The sequence below is a fragment of the Telmatherina bonti genome (assembly GCF_933228915.1).
Source record: "Telmatherina bonti genome assembly, chromosome: 6".
Taxonomy (NCBI): Eukaryota; Metazoa; Chordata; class Actinopteri; order Atheriniformes; family Telmatherinidae; genus Telmatherina; species Telmatherina bonti.
The window spans coordinates 28,684,749-28,706,940 of record NC_136624.1 but is presented as its reverse complement, the minus strand read 5'-3'; the positions used below and the strand labels follow the sequence as shown (position 1 = coordinate 28,706,940).

General features: G+C 38.3%; 2 protein-coding genes across 2 annotated transcripts in view; one reads left to right on the top strand and one right to left on the bottom strand.

The window, feature by feature from the left end:
- uba7 (ubiquitin-like modifier activating enzyme 7) overlaps positions 1–5,082 on the bottom strand; it is a gene marked incomplete at its 5' end in the record, with an annotated part of 35,671 nt that extends 30,589 nt beyond the window's left edge. Inside the window, 11 exons of the mRNA XM_079241938.1 lie at positions 291–371; positions 494–598; positions 2,430–2,594; positions 2,688–2,837; positions 2,921–3,018; positions 3,238–3,370; positions 3,569–3,659; positions 3,742–3,848; positions 4,084–4,218; positions 4,773–4,941; positions 5,036–5,082. Coding sequence (XP_079098064.1) covers positions 291–371; positions 494–598; positions 2,430–2,594; positions 2,688–2,837; positions 2,921–3,018; positions 3,238–3,370; positions 3,569–3,659; positions 3,742–3,848; positions 4,084–4,218; positions 4,773–4,941; positions 5,036–5,082 — 1,281 coding nt within the window. The remainder of the gene's footprint in view (positions 1–290; positions 372–493; positions 599–2,429; positions 2,595–2,687; positions 2,838–2,920; positions 3,019–3,237; positions 3,371–3,568; positions 3,660–3,741; positions 3,849–4,083; positions 4,219–4,772; positions 4,942–5,035) is intronic.
- Positions 5,083–8,749: 3,667 nt separating this feature from the next.
- LOC306756977 (macrophage-stimulating protein receptor-like) lies at positions 8,750–20,900 on the top strand (the record flags this gene model as incomplete). The annotated part of the gene is made up of 20 exons (XM_079241935.1): positions 8,750–9,943; positions 11,568–11,744; positions 11,886–12,005; positions 12,086–12,256; positions 12,385–12,551; positions 13,812–13,941; positions 14,049–14,185; positions 14,319–14,498; positions 14,616–14,715; positions 14,918–15,154; positions 15,295–15,441; positions 15,615–15,777; positions 15,977–16,063; positions 17,131–17,337; positions 17,443–17,523; positions 17,607–17,788; positions 17,935–18,044; positions 19,975–20,140; positions 20,224–20,360; positions 20,560–20,900. The coding sequence occupies 20 exons, from the start codon at positions 8,750–8,752 to the stop codon at positions 20,777–20,779; spliced, it is 4,113 nt and encodes a 1,370-aa protein (XP_079098061.1). The 3' UTR covers positions 20,780–20,900.
- Positions 20,901–22,192: the final 1,292 nt, after the last annotated feature.

Sequence of the window (22,192 nt, the reverse complement as noted above, 5' to 3'; positions counted from 1 at the left end):
CAAACAATGTGACTAATCAAATTCATCAAGTCTTTGTCATAACAAGTGTGCAGTCAGTAAACAACAGTAAAAAAATAACACTTCTACAGGAAACAGAGGAAGGGCTTGGCATGGTTAGATGACCCCTATAGTAAGAGGTCAGCCCTGCCAGGAAATCCCACCTGAGTCCCAGTCATTTCCTGTATGTGCCATCATTAACACAAGACAAGATCAAACAAAAGCACAGATGGGGTTCCTGAATGTCATGCAAATGGTGCCCTCTGTTGGACATATTTCAAACCTGCGCTTACCAGGAAATACTTCTGTTTTCCAAGCCTCTCCTGGAATGCTGACCCAAAGACAGCAATCTGTGCATCGTACCTTGTGCCTCTCTATGAGATACAAGCAAAAAAAGAAGCAGCAATAAAACAAACAAACACACTGGAAAGTTACTTTAATGGACTGTATGTTTATGTAAAGTCTCTCTTGAAATGAAGGGAATCTTTTAACATACTGGTGAAAATGAGCACTCCTCCAGTTGACCCTCCTCTTCAGGGAGACACTCCAGTGCATCAAAGTAGAACCACTGCTGAAGAGGGGTGAATTTCCTACTACATGCCTACAGGAATATTTCAAAGGACAAATGAACATTGTATTGTTGTTTTGGCTAAATGTGCCGCCAAGTTTCTGATGGGACACTGACCAGTCACAACACTAAAACCACTGATGCATAAAGCGATTGCATTGTTATGATGCACCGTTATGCAACTGGTACTACTGCAGTTCCCTCAAAACTGCAAGTTATTTCATGCAGATTAAAGGAAAATCTAAGTTTTCCGTTTAACAGTGTGAGTTTAGCTGAGCTCTGAGGGAGTTACCATGGTAACATACTTGGTGAGACTAACCTGCTCACTGGCAGGTTTAAAACTAGCAACTCTGAGTTTATTCTCATAAGCTGCACATTCAGCTTGAACTAAATTGCTGAGGAGATGTGTCCTTTACTTTAAAAACCAGTTAGCATGGGAGAGGCTCATCAGAACTCGTTTCGATTGACAGTTTCACCCGACAGTCCACCATTTATCTGACTAGTATTCTCAGCCCTCATTTAACTTGCCATTTTTCATCTTATTTTGGAAAAAAATATTTGTATCACACTCCGGTTAATTTATGAAATTGCAGTTTTCTGCACAATATCTGTCATGTGCAGCACATTTCCTTGGCAACTGTTTGTTGATGCATAAGAAATATGAGGATTTTGTGGATGCTGCAGATGGAAAATTGTCAGGAAGTCTATTTAGAATATTGTCAAATGACAAAACAATCATTTTACATCTTTATTTCCTTTAAGTGGGAATGCAATGTAGGAATTTACCATTTTCAAATTCAAATTTGACATTATTCATTGATAAATCCCTTATAATGCAACACAAAAAGCAAATTTTGTCCTGCAAGACATCTGATCACCAACATGTGCCACCACAGATCTTTTACTGATGTTCCAATAGCTGTATGGTAATTTGGGTTTTATGCATTCTTTATAAAGTCATTTTAAGTTTATACTTTCCAGTACACAACAAGCTCATGTACAGGGTATAAACTGCTGCTTCTAGTCTACGTTTTAGTTTATTGAAGTATACTTTAGGTATACTTTTATGAACTTAAAAATGTTCTATTGTAGTCCAAAGAGATATTAAGTTTGTTTACTTTTTAGTACACTACTGATTCATAGTTCGTAGTATACTTGCTAGCTAAACTAAAGCAAACTTAATAAAATGAACTTCTAGTATACTTTTTGCAAAGAATAGCACAAGTCAGTAACTTGGCCTTATTTTGTACTTGGATCAAAATTTGGATCAGTATCAGTACTTTGTAGCAGAAAGAAGTAAAACAAGTAAAGTAAACTTATAAGTACGTGTGAGGTTGTAAGTTGTCATGTAGAACAAAAAAAATGTGGTATCCAGCAACTTATGTGTTTGACTAATTTCTATTTATCTCCTTCCGAGTGCCTTTAAATAAATAACAACACTGCATAACATGTCACATTGTTTTCATCTTATTTTAAAGACCTGATAAGAAACCAATGTTTTTGGTGTCATTTCCTGAAACTTAGAATTAGCTGAAGGTATTCTTTCTTTTTACATGACTGTACGTTGAAACATTGCTTTTGGTACATTTGGTGTTGTGACTGGTTGGTGTTTGCAGATATCCACAGTTTAGACTGGTTGATGTTTGCAGATATCCACAGTTTTTCTAAAGCTGAACTTTTCTTTCTTCTACGTTCTTTCTCTTCTTTATCTACACTGAAGCAGCTGCAGTACGTTATCTTACTCACTACCTCCCCCTAGTGGGGTAGTTGAACAATTGTACATTAGCAGAGGCAATGCACTGAACTCATAAAGAAGAAAACAAAAGAAAAACTAATAAGTTTAAGTTTTCACATTTTACCTCACCTTAATAACTTCCTGAGCAGCCAAACCTCCAAAGAAAGCGTTCATAGGAGCCAAATCCCCCCTCGCTGTGTAGGACAGTCTCCGCACTGCATCCTCATCCAGCTCTTCCAGCTGGGCTGTTGCATTCAGCTTTCTCACCATGGCAACCAGAGAATCGGCATCTGACTGTATGATTTAATCCAAAGTAGCACGTGAGTTGAAACTTTCTTGTGAACTATGTCATGTTTAGTTTGTCACATCAGGCGTGTATTAACAGACCTGAGACCAGGATAGAGGGTGCCGCTGCTCCTCCTTTACAAAGCTATGGAGGGCTTGGAACGCCAGGTGCAAGGTGTTGTGTCTAGACATTTTCCCAAAGTCATTAAACACCAGCAGCTGATGATCAAGTAGAGCCTCGCTGAGTGGTTTCTGTAATGTATTACAGATTTGTTTGTTTTGTGTGTGTTTTTTTTTTTTTAAAAGAAGGGCTAAAACAAAAAGCTGACACTTACAAAATTAAGCTGGACCGGCTGTTTAACCTCTGTTGCTACCCCTCCTCGTTCATACTCAGAAAAGGCTGAAGTGTCACAGATTGTGAAGGAATATTGGCCTGGTGATTAAAGTGAAAAAAGACATGCAGAAAGTAAGTGAAAGAACAGTTCCCATCATGAACTAAAACTTTACCGCTACACCTCCCAAACAGGTTGAAGGAATTATAAGAAGAATGTCATGTGAGCAGGATGGAGTGCGGGTCATGGGTGTTACAGTGTGAAAAGTTGACAAAGAAAAGTATAACAGAGCAAAGTATTCATGGTTAAGTAACACCAACCGCAGACTTTGATCTCCACAGGGCCGATGCTGTTGAGCTCTGTCATGCCTTGGACTTCAGAAAAACTCACTTTACAGCCATCTGAAAGTCCATGTTTCTGGTCATCTGTGCACACAACCAATCCTGGATTTTCCTAAAATAAATTCATGTTGAAAGTCTGCTGTTATATCTAGCGAGTGAACTCTGTTTTTCTCATTTAGTATTTTAAATTCCAATAACATCTTGTTGCAAATGACATTTAAACAAATAGACAACTTTAGCTCCAATACAGCATTTAGAGAGAATGGTTTTAAATGGGCATCTGGGACCACAACATGATGGAAGATATTACCTTAGTGATTCGCTCTATCATGATTGTTGCAGGCGTCTCTCCATCACGGTCCAACACCTCAAAATTCTCACCAAAGTCACAGAACAGCTGGCTGAAAATTAAATACACCATCTTCACTCCTTTATTCTTTGCACAGTAGGATTCATTTAGGCAGTTTATCTACATTCACTTACCCACAGAGTCCTTTGGTGTCTGCAACTATGAACTGTATTCCATGTAAATGGCAGAGCTCACCAAAACGCTTCTGATCATCTAATGAGGAGTCGGTGAGGACCACCACCTGGAAAATCACACGCACACTTCTTTTGTGAAAAGATATTTCCTCATTGTAACTGTATAGTGTTAATGTACTTTACTGCACTGACATGGGGAGAATGGTTTTACTTTCATTTCATGATGGGGAAAAGTTTCTCTGTGCACTGGTTTCACTTATCTGTCTATTCATTTTCAAAAAGTCTATGTCTCCATTCATCATCAGGAATTTATTTAAAGGAATAAATAAATAGGAAAAACACCTGAAATTGAAGGAGCAGGTCTTCATCAAGTGGTCCAGTGTGAGCTGACACACGCACATGTGGATTTAAGGCAGACAGCTGTGGTAGGGAACACGTGGCTCGGTTCTGACCCAGATGTGACTCCTGCAGATAGAACTGATTTGGAAATAAAACAAGTTTTAAAAAAAAGTAAACTTAAGCAAATGTTTTCCTCATTTAATTGAGCTGTTGACCCCCCCACCCCCCACTGCCCAGTTTTCATCTGTAGATTGAACTTGCTTTGTAGTCAGGAAGCAGGAAACATTCACGTTTTCGATATTTGGGGGGAATTTTTAAAATATTTTATCTGTTGCCGTGTTCCACAACAAGAACGAAAGCATCAGCTTTGAAATTAGTCATCACATATAGGTGGGGCCAAAGTGCAAGTAATAATGAATATGAAAGAAAGAAAACAAAACAACAACCAAACTTGTAGTTACAGCATATTTCATTAAGGCCCAAACTATAACTTTAAAGGGGACAATACGTTTAAATGCACACGTGAAGGCAAAACAAAACAAACAAACAAACAAACTACTTCATTGACTACATAATCAAGACTCCAAAGAGCAAGCAGGTTTGACAGGTTGTTGCTACTATTGCTACTACTATACTATTGCTATTCACCATCGTGAATATTTGTTCGTTTATTTATTTATACACTGGTTTACCTGTGATGACAGGTCAGACCAAGCAGCCTGGCCCTCATCCTGCACAGTGACAGACTTTACTCCGGATAAGATCACGTTCTTGGCTATTTCCACTCCCAGACCCCTCATTCCTGCTATGAGGACGTTCACTGTCCCCATCCGGTGCATCGCATCGTGACCCAGAACATACCTGTGCAAAGTTTAAAAAAAACAAGTGAATCTGGCATCCAGATGCAGTCTGAACCCCCTCCCAGCCCATCTCAGGTTGTGCAGGCTGAACTTACAGCTGCCGGGAGTAGAATCCTTCATCAAGTTCACCGGTTCCTGCCATGTTGCGCCCGTAGTTTCCTGTTTCAAACGACCAGCGACTGGATTTGAGGGACGAAATGGTTCTTTCAAAGACACCTAAAAGAAACTGAACGGCTCGAACCAGAGACAGACTTCATCAGCTCCAATCAATGATTTGAAGAAAGCTGTGTATCTTTCGCTTTCGATTCAGATATTTCTCTGAGAAGTGGGTCGTTGTTATGAGAGATCCATCCCTTGTGACTTGTGTGCTTGCATCTTGGCCGCTAGAGGGCGCTTCAGCACTTCCAACCATTTTCACCACTAGTTATGTTTTAGATGGAACAGAGAAAACTGCAGGATGTTTCAGCTTTATGTTCTGATCTTTATGATGTAAATGCAAACAATTCTGTGACACAGAGTTTCATTAAATGCAGCGTATAGAGATATCTTAAGAAAGTGACAACTTGTGCCAGAGACAGGCTGTGAAATGTATTTGCATTAAAAAGAAAACCTTGCAATTTTGATGAAAAGAAGGTGAACTGCATTTCATTGGAAGAACCATAGCACTCAACTTATTATTATATCTGAAGAGGATTTTTAACATTTTCTCTGAGATTATTGTGAAACATCACAGTGAAACACCCCAGTATTGCTTAACATGCTGGTGAGTATTTCATCATTTACTGTGGCAAAGACAAAGAGGGGGGTTAAAAAAAAAAAAAACCCAGCCAGAGGAAAGCACTGCCTCTGTATGAGTGATCAGAAATGACTCATAATAAGGCATTGACGTTACAAAGCACCACACTTATTGAATGAAATGAGGATAGGTCAGAGGTGAAAATTCGTACACAGTGTCCACATAATGGCTGAAATATTGCATTATGATTGATATATTCTCAGAAAAACACAAACCTGTAATCTGTTCAAAGCAATGATAATGCATCCATCAATGGGTATCAATAACAAACATTTTAATAACCATTTAAGTGTTTTTTTTTTTTTTTGTTTTTTTTTTTTTTTTTAAGGGGAAGGGTTTGAGTCACCTTTCCAACCTTGCAGGTGGAGCCTTCAGATAGTCAGGGAGAGCATTCCTCAGTTGAGGAGGAAAAGAGCATCTTCTGCAAACTTGCTGAAGTGCTTATAGGTTATTGAGGTATGGAAGAACTAATATCATTAGATCTGGCTCTTCAGAACGGAGAGTCATGTCTACTTTCCACTTATATAGCCTACAATCACTGCATGCAAACAGTTTGTCACACATTCAAATGGTCTTTAAAAACAAAGTGTAGCCTTGGGGGGAAATAATATTTTTATTGTAAAATACTTTTAAAATTAAAACGAGTAATTTTCTTTGAAATTTTATCCTCTCTCCGGAGAACATCCTCCTATATGCACAAAATATTCCTTGTATGAGTCCAGGTGGTTCTGTATGAATTTTCTTATCAAGTTACACATCATTGATACAAATTTGAGGACTATATGTGATGCGTCCTCCTGTCGCTTGATTTTTTTCCTTCTTTTTGTTAGTCCAAACTCTAGTGCTCCCTTAAGCATAGCCCTGTTGAAGTACAATTAAAGCAAGTCTTTTGGTGCCATGTATGATTTTGTGCCAGTATGCCACCTGCAGTATCATCCAGTGTTATGAGATGAGTCAGGAATGACAATATTCTTTTAATTAAGCGCTTATCTTTCCACCACGCAGTGCATTTCCTTCAGGTTATGTTTGCTGAACTTTGGATCCAGTAGTAATGTTTAACTTTTGTGCTTTTATTGCCACATGATACCTTTTAGTCTTTGTACATCAACTCTGATTACCATGATGGACCCATCTCTGATAGGATACTGATGCCAGTTATAAACAAACGTTTTTCTTCTCTTTTATATTTGTTTTATATCAGTTTTATGCAAAGACGTTTGGGTGTAGCTCGGGTGAATAATTCACTGTTTCCAGTTTATATTGGAATGCTGCATGTGCTTCCCATGCTCTCATCCATCCTTGAGGGATTTAGTGCATTCTTTTCATAACTCCAAAGCTTGTGCTGCTTTGACAACCTTTTTTTCTAATATGAAAATATTTTTCCTTTGGCAGATATCCCGTAAGCTTGTTTTTTACAGGCTGGAACAAACTAATCCATTAGTTTGGCAGCACGACGCCTGCCTGGAAAAGTGCTGTAGATGGCGATATCATATCATGGAAAAGAAAATGATGACGATATTAAGATAAGATATTGAGACGTGGTTAAGTGTCGCAATAATTTCTTACTTCCTCGATGCGGGCGCGGCTTGACAGGACAGAACCCAGACAGGGAACAGCTGGGTCGCGTTGGACGAAATGACAAACGCGCTTCCGGTCTGTCACTTTAAAGTTTAATTCCGAATTTCTGGTTTCATGGACATTAATGAAACTACTTTCATGTTGAGACTAATTTAATAATATTGATAATATAGCATTTAAAATTTTTTATGGAAAGTAACATCATATCAACCCAGAAATAATTAGACTATCAATAAAAGAATGATAATATGTAAAACACGGGGGAAGAAACAAAACAAAAACAAAGCAAGACGATGCTTAACAATCTTTTAATTTTTAAACTTTTTTTTTTTTTTAGGAAAATTGAAGGGAATAGCAAAAATAAAACAAACACAGTTTTGTTTTAATATCTTAAATATTTAACTCTGTGCTTACTTACCAACTAATTGAATAAATTAAGAAATTGTCATATTAACTGCCAGCTCATTTATTCTAAGCTAATTTATGACATGACAAGTAATTTTTATGGGTTTAAAAATTTTTTCATTCATTTTGTAAAATGTTCTTGTGTAAACTAAATAATGATAATAGTACTAATACTATTATTAGTATTAGTACTACTGCTATTAATAATAATAATAATAATAATAATAATAATAATAATAATAATAATAATAATAATAATAATAATAATATTTCACCACTTTAGTAGCTACTTTAGTTTGAAAGAGACAGTGAAACGTCTTACTTCCGCTTCAGGCTGCGTCTTCATGAATGTTTTTCACAACCAGTAAGGTGTGAGACGGCGACGGTCTCAGGTGAATACGTGCACTGAGTTGAGCTCTACTGTCTCGTCTGAATTTTTTTTGTCGGGAAACGAGTTGAACTCTTGAGGACAAATTTCAGCGACATTTCTTTCTTTTTTTTTTTTAAAAGCGCGGTAAGTTCTTTTTTTTTTTGTTTTGGTCGAATACTGTAATAAGATTTATCCTGATTAAAATCCTTGTAATTAATGTCATTAGCTTTATACCGGTTTCATGTTCAGAAACAGTTTTATGAATTATGAACGACACATTGGCTTCAGTCACGAGGTTGTAATGATCATTTCCAGTTTATTTACAATTTTGTTAATGTCTTAATTTTCTTTTAGCTGTAAGGAGAAGTATTTGTTAAGTATTTGTTTTTGTTCCTTTAAAAAGAAGAAGAAAAAAGGAAAAATGGCCATTAATTTTCCTTTTTTTTAAAAAAAAAAAAAAAAAAAGTTCCTCAGCTCTCCTCTTAAGAAGCAGTGAATCACTGTTAAATATTATAGTCAGTGTTGCAGACTGCTATCTCAACAATCTCAACATTCCTTCTCTGTTTTCTCTCACAGACCCTCTCCTGCTTCTCCAGAATGTTCTCTTTGAGGAAAGTATCTTGTAGGTAGCATTAAATCACATTGGGCTGTGACGTGGAGATGGTCGCTCTGACTGCCTTGCTGACAGTATACATATGGATACAAACACAATTAGCCTCTGGACAGCATGCATGTCCCTCTACGTCTCACTTGCCGGATTTCAGTGTGGGATATTTCCTCCCCTACGTCCAAACAGACAAACCAATACAGAACATTGTGGTGAACCGGGACTTTAATGAGGTGTATGTTGGATACCAGAATGCAATAGTGGCAGTTAATGATTCTATGGGAAAAGTATGGGAGTTGAAAACTGGGCCATTGGGAAGTCCTGACTGTCAAACCTGTCAGGTGTGTGACATAGAAACTGATCCTGAGGATCCAGTGGACACTGACAACGAGGTTCTGGTTTTGGATCCAGCTGGAATCATATTGCCGTACTTGTACATTTGTGGAAGCACGTGGTATGGCGTCTGTTACTTCATTGACACTACTGCACCACCTGAGCCTAAATGTTTATACAGAAGAGAGGACAACTCTCCGAACCAGTGTCCTGACTGTCTTGCCAGCCCCTTGGGCACCAAAGTCACCATTGTTGAGCAGGGAAGGACGTCCTTGTTCTTTGTGGCAACGTCTATCAATGAGAAAGTGACACAAAAATATCCAAGGAGGTCGTTATCTGTCATGAGGCCACTTGCGACTGAAGACGGCTTTCATATGGTCATGGATGGCTTGACAGTGCTTCCCAATCTACGCGACTCCTACAGTATCAACTATATATACAGTTTTTCCACCAAGGATTATGTGTATTTTCTATCCCTGCAAAGGGAAAACCCTTCTAACAACAATTCAGCCTTTCAGACCCGTCTGGGACGACTGCCTATTTTGACAACGGAAGTGTGGAAGTATAGAGAAGTGGTGTTGGAGTGCTGGTACACACCAAAGCGGAGGAGAAAGCGCGATGAGGTCTTAAGGAACACTGTATACAACGGGCTGCAGGCAGCATATTTTGGGAAAGCAGGGAAGGACCTGGCCAAAGAGCTGTGGGTGAACGAGAAAGAAGACATTCTCTATGGAGTGTTCGCAGAGGTCAATGTAAATGGCAAACCTCTGAAAAACTCAGCTTTTTGTGCCTTCAGTTTGAGTCACATCAATCAGGCGATTGACAAGGGCGTGGAAGACTGCTGCAAGTCTGCTACAGAGCAGCTATCCAGAGGCCTCTGCCACTACCAGCCATGTGAGAGCTGCCCACATGAAGTGAGTAACTCTTGTATTCAGTGTCATCAGAACAGCACACAGGTCACCCTGCACCCAGACAGGAAGTAAATAAATCATCTGTATTCCAAGCAATGGAGCATGCAGCTTGCAACTGTTTTCAGTAATAAAGGGTCATGTATCCCAAGAGAAACTACTCTAATTTCATAAAGAAGATCTTGAAGTCTGAAATATTTAACAGCGCTGTTATATTTTAAGAATAGTGAAAAGTGCTTGTAAAAGAGGAAGCGCAAGTTCAGAGAAAAGGGTGGGATGGATGAGTCATTAGCGTTACCTGTGTGTTACTACATGGTTTATTGTCTTTATCAGCTGTAAGTTTCAGTCTGTCTCTGTAAAATGGTAGCATAAACACGAAGCCATCAGAGGAAAGAGGTCTTTTAGATTAAGACGTGTCCGATAAAGAACATAGACCAGATTGTTTGGCTTGTGGCCTACATCTAGGTTAATCAACACAAGCCAAAATGCCTTGATCCAACAGTAATTTTAGATAATACAAGTGTTGCTTATCTTTTCTGTAACCCTACTTTAGTTGAAGTAGAAGAAACACCACTAACATCCCTTGAACTGGGCCGCAGTCCTTCACAAAAATAGGTGTGGTCTTTCCCTTTTATGGAGTTCAATCTGTCCTTTGAGCTCTCCCAGACATGTGTTCACCTACAGAAATGAGGGAAAAGTTACACATCCCGTTGATAAAAGGTAGAATTTCAAAGGACACTGGGGGGCTTATAGAGTTTGATCATCAGGAAATTGGATTTCTTATTGAAAACATGAGTTACTTTATTGTGGTTGAAGTTTTTGTTAGGCACCAGTGGTAAGAAAGCAGTATAAACACATGACCACATGAAATATGAAGTATAAAGCAACAAATATGAAAGAAGAAGAAATAAGACTAACAGAAAAAGTCTTTACTTTGATACAGTGGATATTGTTACAAAAAATAGCAAAAATATATGTATGTAGGTGTTGGAGTCTGCCCTTCTTTCTAACAGTGTGGTCATGACAAGGAGTAAAAACCTGGGGGAAAAAAATGTTTCACACACTCAGTACAAACTAGTTACACCAGCTGTTTGTAAAAACTGGAACAGGTAACTGTGTGAAGGCAGAGTGGGGCATGCAGGGGCAGGCTAGTTCACTTTGCTGTGGAATGTTTACAACCACTTTAACATATCCTGTCCTTTTTCAGTAATCGCCCTTCATTTAGGCGCTCACTGACTCATCCTCCTCCAACCAGATACATGCTCTGTCATCTACCATTTTTGAGTCTTAGTGTACAAAACGTACAGTTTTATTTCCAGGCTAAATGAACTGAGAAACAGTCGCTATGTAAACAAAGCTGAGATGACTGCTGTTCATGACCCTTCCCTCACAGCTTACAACGTGACTGCAAGCAAAGCTGGAGCACTTCCTCTCCAAATGACTGATTTAGGCCTGTTTATTCTCTCTCTCTATATCTTTATAAATTGTTGCATGTATAGACTACTAGTAGCTGCTTAGAGGAAGCCTAGATCTGGAAGAGGCAGATACAAGCTAAGACTGAATTTAAAATCTTTAGTGTATGAATAATTCATGCAGACGGTGTGTTTTTGTGCTTCTCTTGCTTGTACAGAGCTCAGGGGGGAATCACACATGCCTCCATAAACCCACCCTAGTGTCGAAGCCGCACTACAAAGTGGACCTCTTCAACGGCCAGTTGAGAGGTGTCTTGTTCACATCTGTCCTGGTCACCACAAATGGGGATCAAACACTCGGCCATTTTGGTACATCAGACGGCAGGGTGATGCAGGTAATAAAGTGTGATTAGTCAGAGTGCTGTGTGATGTTCTGCGTTAAAAGGATTAAAGTTTATTTCTTTAGTTGAAGTTACATGTTTTTACCTCCATATTTGGAAATCCTTCTGAGTTTTTCCTCTGCTGCATTGGTTTAGGCTATTTTCACAGTGCACAAGCATCTTTTTTTTGCTAACTATTCACTGGGAGAGGCTGGAGTATCCAGGACATCAGCTGTGTATTCAGACGACTTACTTCTCTTTGTGGCTGGAAATAAGGTACACTTTCTGCTCAATACTGTTATCTTGTATTGTTTTTCTCTTTTCGCACCTCTGATCTTTCTCTTCTTTTATTCAAGATGTTCAGGGTACCTTCCACAGGACCAGGGTGTGCGCATTTCTCGACATGCTCCCTGTGTTTGACGGCTCCACACTTTATGAACTGTGGTTGGTGTTCAGGGCGCTGCTCCAGAAAGCATGAGTGTACTTCACAGTGGAGCAATAACACTTGTGCACCCATCATAACTGAGGTAGATGGGTCTAACTGATCATACAATGCGTGAATTTTAACCAGAGCAAGTCATGAAATGACACTGACTCTCCTTGTTGCACTGAGATGCAGATTGCTGTTTCCTCACGTTTACACTTTTATCTGTAGTTTTTCCCCACAATGGTACCTGCTGGTGGGGAAACACAGGTGACGCTGTGCGGTTCAGAGTTTCAATCTCATCCTCAAGCGGCCATCATCAATGGCATAACTCACATCATCACAGTTGGTTCTGCGACCTTGTGCACTGTTTTGCCTGAGAAGAGCAATAGGAATCGGTGAGCAGCTTCACACAAACAAATAAGTAAACTGATAGTATATGTTACTGGTTCATGTCAACCATTAAGAGGCACCCTTTAAAGAGGCATCTTAAGCCTGAGTAATGTTTAAAAATGAACTTCTTGAACTGGAGGAATATGTCAAAAACAATATTAATGGGTTAGCAATGTATGTCAAATCCAAACTCGGAGCTTTTTCAATGCCAACTATGTCTCTCCTTTTTAACCTAGACAAACTAAGATAGCAACTGATCCATTTTAAATTTTTTACTCCATATTACATTGCAAACCTACATTGACAAAGCAAAAGTAGATTGTTTGAGTGTTTTGAAAGTATCATGCAAGTGGTGAAGTTTTCAGCTCCACTATAGTAGGTGTGCCACTGCTAGAATTCAGCTGACCCTGTTTCGAGTCCTCGAGTAGTCTCTGCAAATTGACTGAAGTCCACCGCTGCTTGATTTGAACTATTATACAAAATGAAGAGGGCCAACAAGGTCCCACTTGTCTATCTAAATAATAGTTTAATAGTTAACGGTGATTAACATAGACTAAATCAGCCTATAAAACTGAGAGATCTATCTATAGACCCAGTGGGGCAGTGTGGTGTCAAATTACACAGGAGCGAAGAAAGCTTTCTGCACTCAGGAGCTCGTCTCATTTAGCCTTTTATTGTTCTGAAATGGAAAAGGCTGAAAACCTATCCATCCATTTTCTTAACCACTTGGTCCGATTCAGGGACACAGGGAACTTACATATATAAATTTGAGGCTGTCAGTCCATGACAGAGCAAAAATGACTTAAAACCACTCTCAGATTTTTTTTTTTTAAGATCTTGTTGCCCATCTAACCTGCTTTTCAGGGCAACGAGTCTTGCTTAGAGGAGTAACCAATAAGCTATTGGTCACCATGAATGAGATCCAGAGTTTGTTTGGCTAAAAAAAAAAAAAAAAAAAGAAAACAAAAAAAACCAACAGTCATTTGTGCAGCACTCCGCCAATTAAGCTTTAATGGTAGAGTGGCCAGTCAGAAGCAGTTCCTCTGTTATAGACACATGGCAGCCTGATGGGAATTTGCATTCATTGCTTTGTGGGGATGTTTTTCCACAACAGTGATTGGGAGACTGCTTAGCATAGTGGGATAAAGGGAAAACAAGGTGCAAGTTTGAGTGAAAAGATTGAGGGCTGCTGTTCATTTATATGTGATACAATACAGACTTGTTGGAAAATCAGTTAGCATAATATTACTTGTGTTAATTTCTAGGCTGGTGTGCAAAATTCATGAGAAGATACCAAACCAGAACCTCAACATCACTGTGGAAGTACATGAAGGAAAAGCAAAGGGTCAATATTCCATTGAAGGCTCAGCTCAGATGTCTGGCTTCTCTTTTGTGGTGAGAATTTTATCTCTAACATAGTTTTAAAAAAAAAAAAAAAAGCTAATTTACCCACTCTATATTTTTTCATGGGAATAAGATGGCAAATTCTATTATTTTATTAGGAACCCCGCATAACGGAGATATATCCTGACTTTGGCCCCATGTTTGGAGGAACAGCAGTTACAATAACAGGCAGTTATTTTAATTCTGGGACAACAAGAGAAGTCTTATTCGCTGACAAGAAGTGCACAATCCAAAGGTGAGCAGGTCACATCTCATTCGTAATGCTAACATGCGTTGAGAAAATGTTCATTAAATTACTTCAAACTTCATTTTAACTGAGTTATAAGGTATTGAACATTTGGTTACCATGTTTTTGTTTTTCTTTGCAGTGTTTCTGAAGGAACAGGAATTTTCTCTTCAATCATCTGTCAGACAGCAGCTGCAGAAAGTTTTGGAGAAGTACCTGTGAGTGTCTTTTTTGATGGCCTTCAAGTAACTTCTGCTAGGAAGTTCACCTACAAGGAAAATCCTGTGATAACCTCAGTGTACCCCCTCTGCAGTTTCCGTAGGTGAGGTAGTGGCTTGGTTCTTGTATTAGACTTGTTCAGTGTTAATTTTAAGATCAAAGAATGTCTGCTTACTAATAATATTAATTGTATTGTCGACGTGATCACTGTCTCTCACAGTGGCTCCAGGCTGGTGATAGAGGGTCACAATCTTGACTCAGCCCATAAAACAGTGGTTCAATACACCCTCAAAGATTCCCGCATTCCACCTCTTCAACAAGTAGGTTTACTATTTGAATATTTTACAAAGTTGTATGCTGATACAGTTTATAATTTTGACACAGATGTTTATCTGGGTCATTAAACTTTGTTTTCTGTTAAAGTTAACTAAAAATGAAATCAGTACTTACTTTTTGGGATTTTGAATAAAATCTTTTTTCTTTATTTCATTTTAATTTTTTTCTTTGCGTTTCCCACTTGAGGTTTGCAATGGCACAAGGAATAGTACACATATGGAGTGCTGGGCCCCTGCGTTTCCAAAGGAAATGCCTGAGGAAACGTTTGGAGAGTATGTTGGAGAGATTTCTTTTCACATGGATGGGAAAAGTGGACTTCTGAAAAAGCGTTTTAACTACCACCGGGATGGCAGTGTCACCCCCTTTGAAAATGAGGACAAAGTTCATCTTCTAAAGCCAGGAGACACTGAGGTTTCACTGCATGTATGTATCAGAGTTTGAATTATCATGTCTACAAAAATGATACTCTGCATATCGACAAATGGAGCATTTTTTAACCCATCATTCTTGACAAAAACCAAATGATGAAATTATAATAAATATTTATTCCATATCCAAAACAGCATAAGAATCTGAATGCAGTGAGCTCATGCATGAAGATCACCATGAGCATTGGCAATGAATTTTGCAATGTTCAGGTTCTGGCAAATGAACTGACCTGCAGGATTTCTAAAAGCCTGGTTATCCCCAGCAAGGGATTACCTGTCAGGGTAAGAAAGTTAACCTCACCAAAGCAATTACCCAAAATTAATAGCAAGTTTAACTAAATTAAATTAAAGAAATGAAAAATACTTTATTAGTCCCAGAGGGAAATGGCGGTGAAATTGTATGTAATGGAACCGGAATGTGCTAACAAGAGTTATTATCTGCTTAATTGCTGCAGGTGTCTGTGAATGGAGAAGTGAATGATGTGGGTACAGTATTGTTAGACAACAGCAACAACTCCTCTGTGATTGCGGGCATTGTTCTGGGAGTCATTGCTGCGCTGGTTGTAGGTGCTGGTCTTGCATTAATAGCAATGGTTCATTTGAAGAAGAAAAAGAGAGGTGAGAAGGATTCTTTCTTTTTTTGATACATTTTATTAAACTAAAATAATTTATTGTACTAATAAAGTTCAAACACAGTCTCTAGATATATATTCTGTGCGAATGCTTTACTTTTAAAATGATCAAGTGTGCCATAGTGCCTTCACTATTGCCTTGATTGGTTGTTCAGTTATTTAATTTATTTTGTGTATCCTAAAAGCCAACATAGAGAATCGTTTATCAACAGCATTTTGCAGTAGGCACACAGGCAGCCATATTGACTCTCCGACAGGTGACTACAGACAAGGTGAGACCTTCAAATTCATTAAATCTAGTAAAAAATAAAAAAAAGAAATCGTTTATTGTTGGATTGTATGATCTAAGAATAACTGTATTTGAGGTTAAATCTAACACAAGCAAGATGATTAGAAAATGCTGGGATAAAGGTGGCAAAAGATACTACAAAAAATTATGTAATGCTTAAAAAAACAAATGATGCCTGGTTGTCACGGGCAACAACATTCATGTTGTTGCCCAAGGCAGTCAACCAATGGTCTAGTGGAGATCACACAGTCAGATTTGCATCACAAGTAATGGGACTTAACAACACACACATGGGGCATTTCGACCAAAGAAGAATCAGCGCTGGTTTTAGAGCCGGTGCTTAGGTGTTTCATCTCCAGTGCTTGCAAAGAACCGGTTTTGGTTTTAACTGAAAGAGTCTGGTCCATGCTGCGTTATTGGTGCTCTGCGTGTGATTGTTAAACATTGATGGAGAACCGCTAAGAGATCACTACTCCATCTGTGATACCCAACACAAACTTGGAAGACCAAGAGGAGAGCTTGCAGGGGAACCACACACTCCTCCATTGTTTACTTTTTCTGCACAGCACGACTTTCTCCCTCTTCAAAGGGGCGTATCCAATACGTTTTAGATGACGCGCACCAAAAACGCAGCACCAACCAGACTCTTTCGGTCAAAACTAAAACTGGTTCTTTGCAAGCACCAGTGCTAAAACACTAAGCACTGACTCTAGAACCTGCACTGGTTCTTCTTTGGTCAAAATGCCCTGTTAGATGGATTATTTTGAGCGAATAAGGTAAAATATAATCATTAAAATATAATGAAAGAACAAGCATCCCAGGACAGCATTCTCAGAAATAAATACAGGGAAGGGGTTAACCTTTCTGTGATAAAACTGTGTGGTCAAATATTTCCAATATTTCAGGTGTGTCAGCATAACACTTTTCAGTTTAAACATGGAAAGAAATTGAAAGATTAATCATTCAAAAAATTGTAATGAATAGAAAAATATTATGGTTTTAACTATTATAGTGCACATCTGAGTTTAAACTGCATTTTCTCATTCGTAGATCTGTCCAGTCAGATGTCTGGTTCAGGAGGAATGGCCTTCCAAGGTTTATTGTACTCTGCCAGCTATGATCATCTGGCTGTTCCTTTAATGCCACACGACAGTATCTCAATGGTTAGCTTGAGTTCTGATCTGCTTGAAGAAGTCAAAGATGTGCTCATTCCTGCAGATAGGCTCCGAATTGAGACAAGTCAGATTGTTGGAAAAGGTAAAGTCTCCATTTTTAAAAAATAAATTAATACATAATTATAATAATCGTGATATAAATGAATTTAAATGCATTCCCATTCAGTCACTCTTTCTTTTCACCCAGGCCACTTTGGGAAAGTTTATCATGGATACCTCATAGATAACAATAAGCAGGAGACCCATTGTGCTGTTAAATCATTGAACAGTAAGTAAATTTGTTCAACAAAAGATAAGACTACGCAACATTTAATAGACATGTTTTATCAAAAGGATACATTTTATTAACAGGGATCACAGATTTAGGTGAAGTGGACCAGTTCCTCAGAGAAGGTATCATCATGAAAGGCTTTCATCACCCCAATATACTGTCTTTACTGGGTATCATGCTACCCAAAGAGGGGCTCCCCCTGGTGGTTCTGCCCTTTATGCAGCATGGAGATGTGCGACATTTCATCCGATCCGAGCAAAGGGTAAATCGAAGCAATGACATTTTCTAAATGAATGGTTAGGATTACTGTAAATATTTGCCCAGTGAGTTTGGCCAGAACTTCTACTTTTTACAAAACATTTTCCTATATTTAATCACTCATGTTAAGAATTTATTTGTCCATCACAGAACCCAACTGTGAAAGACCTGATTGGATTTGGGCTTCAGGTTGCCAAAGGTATGGAGTACTTGGCCCGCAAGAAGTTTGTTCACAGAGACTTGGCAGCACGCAACTGCATGTAAGTGTGAATCACGTACTATACAGGGCTATTCAACTCAGGCCCACGAGAGCCACAGCCCTACAGGTTTTCAGTGTGTACCTTTTTAAACACACCTGACCCAAATTAAATTGATCCAACAGCCAATGAAGTTCTGCACAACGACTTGTTAATTTGAGTCAGGTGTGTTGTTGCAAGGAGATATTGAAAACCTGCAGGGCTGCCGCCATTGTGGGACTTGAGTTTCACAGTTCTGATGTACTGTTTAGTTTATATGTTTGCTTGTTTTTATGCTATTTCTGGTTCCTGTGTGTTTATGACAATGCCTAATAAGAATAAAGCTGCTGACATCACACCTTGTTAAATAAAGGGTAATAGCAGGCTCATTGTTCATTGTTGGGATGCTACTTGTGCTGTCTGTCTTCCACAAACCAGGATTCTATATACCATCCTTAAGCACAGTGTAATTTGGCATCCCCTGTAAGTTTCACCTGTTAAGCCACATCTCAGATCATTTCTGGTGAAATATTCAAATGTTGAACTGTCTTTTGTGAATCACGTAGAAATGTCCAAAATGATGACAAATTTTCAATCATTATAATGACTGGTAAAACTGATAGTATAACTGCATAGTTGTATGTTATTAGAAATGTTTTAATTGCTGTATTGTCATAATTGGCAGCCAGATTCTACCAAATGGCTTTATGAGACTCGTTTATTAATTATAAGATCTGTTTCCCAACTGTGGCTTTAAAAGCAGAAGAGCTTCATAGATGGATTCAGGATTTATGTTATTTATCAGAGTTTCTATGCGTTGTATTTCTATTTCTCCAGGTAAAGTCCATTTTCTGCATCATCACCATCCCCATCTCCTCTCTTGTGCGTCACATTTGATCAATATGATATACCTTTTGACCAGACAAAATGTAACAAGTCATAGCAGGCATGGAGTGTTGCTCACAGTAAGGCCTATCCCATCCCAACATGCAGTATGGTGTTACATTAGGTCACATTCTTGCATGATGGCTGCATCACTTCTGAACTCATCAGACAACACAACCTTCTTCCATTGTTTCAGAGTTCAAACTTTATGTATCCCAGCAAACTGATGCTTATACGTGCTTTTCTACACAGTTGTTCAGTTCCAGTCCCTTCAGTTCCATTCACACTATTCATATGAAAATGTTCTTAGATTAGCTATTAAATGTAGCCTTGAGTTCTACTGGTGTTTTTTTTCTTTTAGTCTGATTTCACCTAATGTTTAAGTGATTTCCACTCACCGTCATTTATTATGTTTTTCTGACCACACTTCTTCCTGGAACATTACGGCTCCCCGCCATCCTTTCAGTGTTAGGCAGTTCTTAACCCAATGTTAGCAGTTTCTGCAGTCTTCTTAGATGCTTTCTCAGAGTGATGCTTCTTAAAGAGATGAACATCTTTTCCAAGATTTGTGGGATGTGTCTTTTGACATGGTTGTTTCAGAAATGAAATCGGTTAGGGTTATATAACTTCATGCCAGCTGAAAAGCAGTAATTATCCAATAGAAGTTCAATATCTATTTGCTTAGTCAAATCCAGGTAGCAACTTTCTTTTGGCCTGGCAGTGTATGCATACAGATATATTTGATAAAATCTTTAATTGAAAAAAAAAAAAAAAGTATAAAGCGTGGCAATGAAGACAAGATTACTCAGTAAAAGGAAAATAAATGTTAGATGTTTTTAAAAAGACATTTAATATTATGGTGCATTCTTTTAGTTTGTTCATGATCTATATGCTTTTATACATTATATACCGGTATATGGTGTCTCTGTGTATCTGCTCAGAAGGGGTTCTCAGGATCTCTAAAAAAAAAAAAAAAAAAAAAAGTATAAGACCTCAGATTTAGAAATGCACAATATGAAAAACTGCTGTTTGAAGATTACATGAGTGCTTAGGTATTTCCTCTTTACAGGTTGGATGAAACCTTCACGGTAAAGGTGGCTGATTTTGGCATGGCTAGAGACGTCTATGATAAGGAGTACTACAGTGTTCAAAATCACAAAAGGGCAAAGCTTCCTGTAAAGTGGATGGCCATTGAAAGCCTGCAAACACACAAGTTCACAACCAAGTCTGATGTGGTGAGTCTGCTCGATATACAGAATCATCTTTATGCCTGTTACTTTCATTTGCATGTATGATACACTGAATATTTATTTTTCAGTGGTCATATGGCATCTTATTATGGGAGCTTTTAACCAGAGGTGCAAGCCCATATCCACACGTGGATCCTTATGACATCACACACTATTTGTTAAAGGGACGTCGACTTCCTCAGCCACAGTATTGCCCAGATACCCTGTAAGCATCATAACATGTTATTAGTATCAAAAATTATTGAAAGGTTGTGTCACACTCACTGTGAACATTCTTCAAGTTTCTAGACTTTATTCATTTACGCCTTAAAGCAAACACAGTAACCGCTAACTGATGTAATGTCCTAATGCGTTGTCAGTTTACAATGATTTATGCACTTTTTCATTAATCATTCATTCCACAGCTATTCAGTCATGCTGGCATGTTGGAACCCAGAGCCTGACTGCAGACCCAACTTCCACAGCTTGGTTACTGAAGTTGATCACATTCTGTCATGTCTGGAAGGAGAGCACTACATTAATCTGAAGGTGACTTACGTTAACTTAGACCAGCCAAGGCCTTATCCCAGTATGACTGTACCTGCAGATGAGGCTGAGGCCTCTGACTTGGAATCAGATACTTAGTTTTTAGCTGAAGTTGTAACTTGGCAGGACTCCCCGACACCATCAAAGAATTCAGATTAGAGTTCCACAGTATGCAGACCAGATGTAGCTTTTATCTTCAGATAAAGTTTTTATTATTGTTACAAGCCTGGGTATGGGGCACTTGACTGCCAATATAAAATAATGTAGATAATGTAAGCCCTTACTGGGGACAAAATGATGCTGAAAGTTTCTCTTCCTGGTTTCTAGGCGCATGGAGATGTTTAGATGTTTTTCTGAAGCACAAGTATGAGTATGACAAATGAATGTAACAGACTTTAGCTCTCATATTTGTAAAAGGAAATGTGGTGGTGCCCACATCTTTGTAGAATGATAAACTGACTATGTATGTTCATTTATTGGAGTTCTCAGGTAGAAAAAATTGTTGTTGTTTTTTTTTTTTGTCCTACTTTTTTTTATGGGGGAATCATTTAAAATGCAGCCTTTGAAATATGGGCTTCAGAATAATACAATGATGCAGCATAACAATATCTGCACCTTATGTGTTTTCTGCAGTTCAGAAAAGTATGTAGTACCAGGGATTAGCACTAGAGAGCACCCACGGTCATTGTAAGGTTTCTGAAGTCACTACTGCAGTGATGCTCTGCAGTACAGCCAGCCTACAACAAACACATTCAAATAAAGGTGTTACAGATACGCAACTATATTTATCAGAACCTCAAACACACATTGCCCCCTGTGCAAATGTACAAAGGTGCAGTCTTTTAACTGAATCAACACAGCAAAGCAGACAGTCCAGCAGTGGTTCCCAACTATTTTCCTTCAGGACCTCCTTCATGTAACTACCAAGCAGCTATGGACCCCCTCCATGCTTGATTTTATGCTTTCATTAGCTATGTTTACTCTATAAATGATGAATTCTGGCTGAGACCTGTCCTTACATAAAAAACAAACCAAGGTAAGGTAATTACCAATAAATAGCCTTACTTTTTATTCTTTTAAAAATTAAAAAAAAAAAAGTATGGACAAACCACCTGAACTGTGGTGTTTCTCAGACTTTAACACATATTTTAATAATGAAATGGGGCAATAAATATCAAGGTTATCAGATATAAACTTTTCCATGACTGTATCTCTACTCACTCATTGACCTCATGAAACCACACTGGAAATGGACCAAAACTGATTTAATGCATTTAAGGTGTGGACTACGAATTGAATTGAATCATTTTTTACAAAGATATGTGTCTTTCTTTTTTTTTTATTTTTTTTTTAAAAAAACATATTGTTAAAACAGATTTTGAAGACCTAGGGGGTGATGAAGACACCAAATTGGGAACCCCTGCAGTAAAAAACACATTTTGCAAAGAGTCTCTCTTATACAAAATGAAAACAATTTCACAATTGAAAATCCAAATAAATTTATGTGAGCAC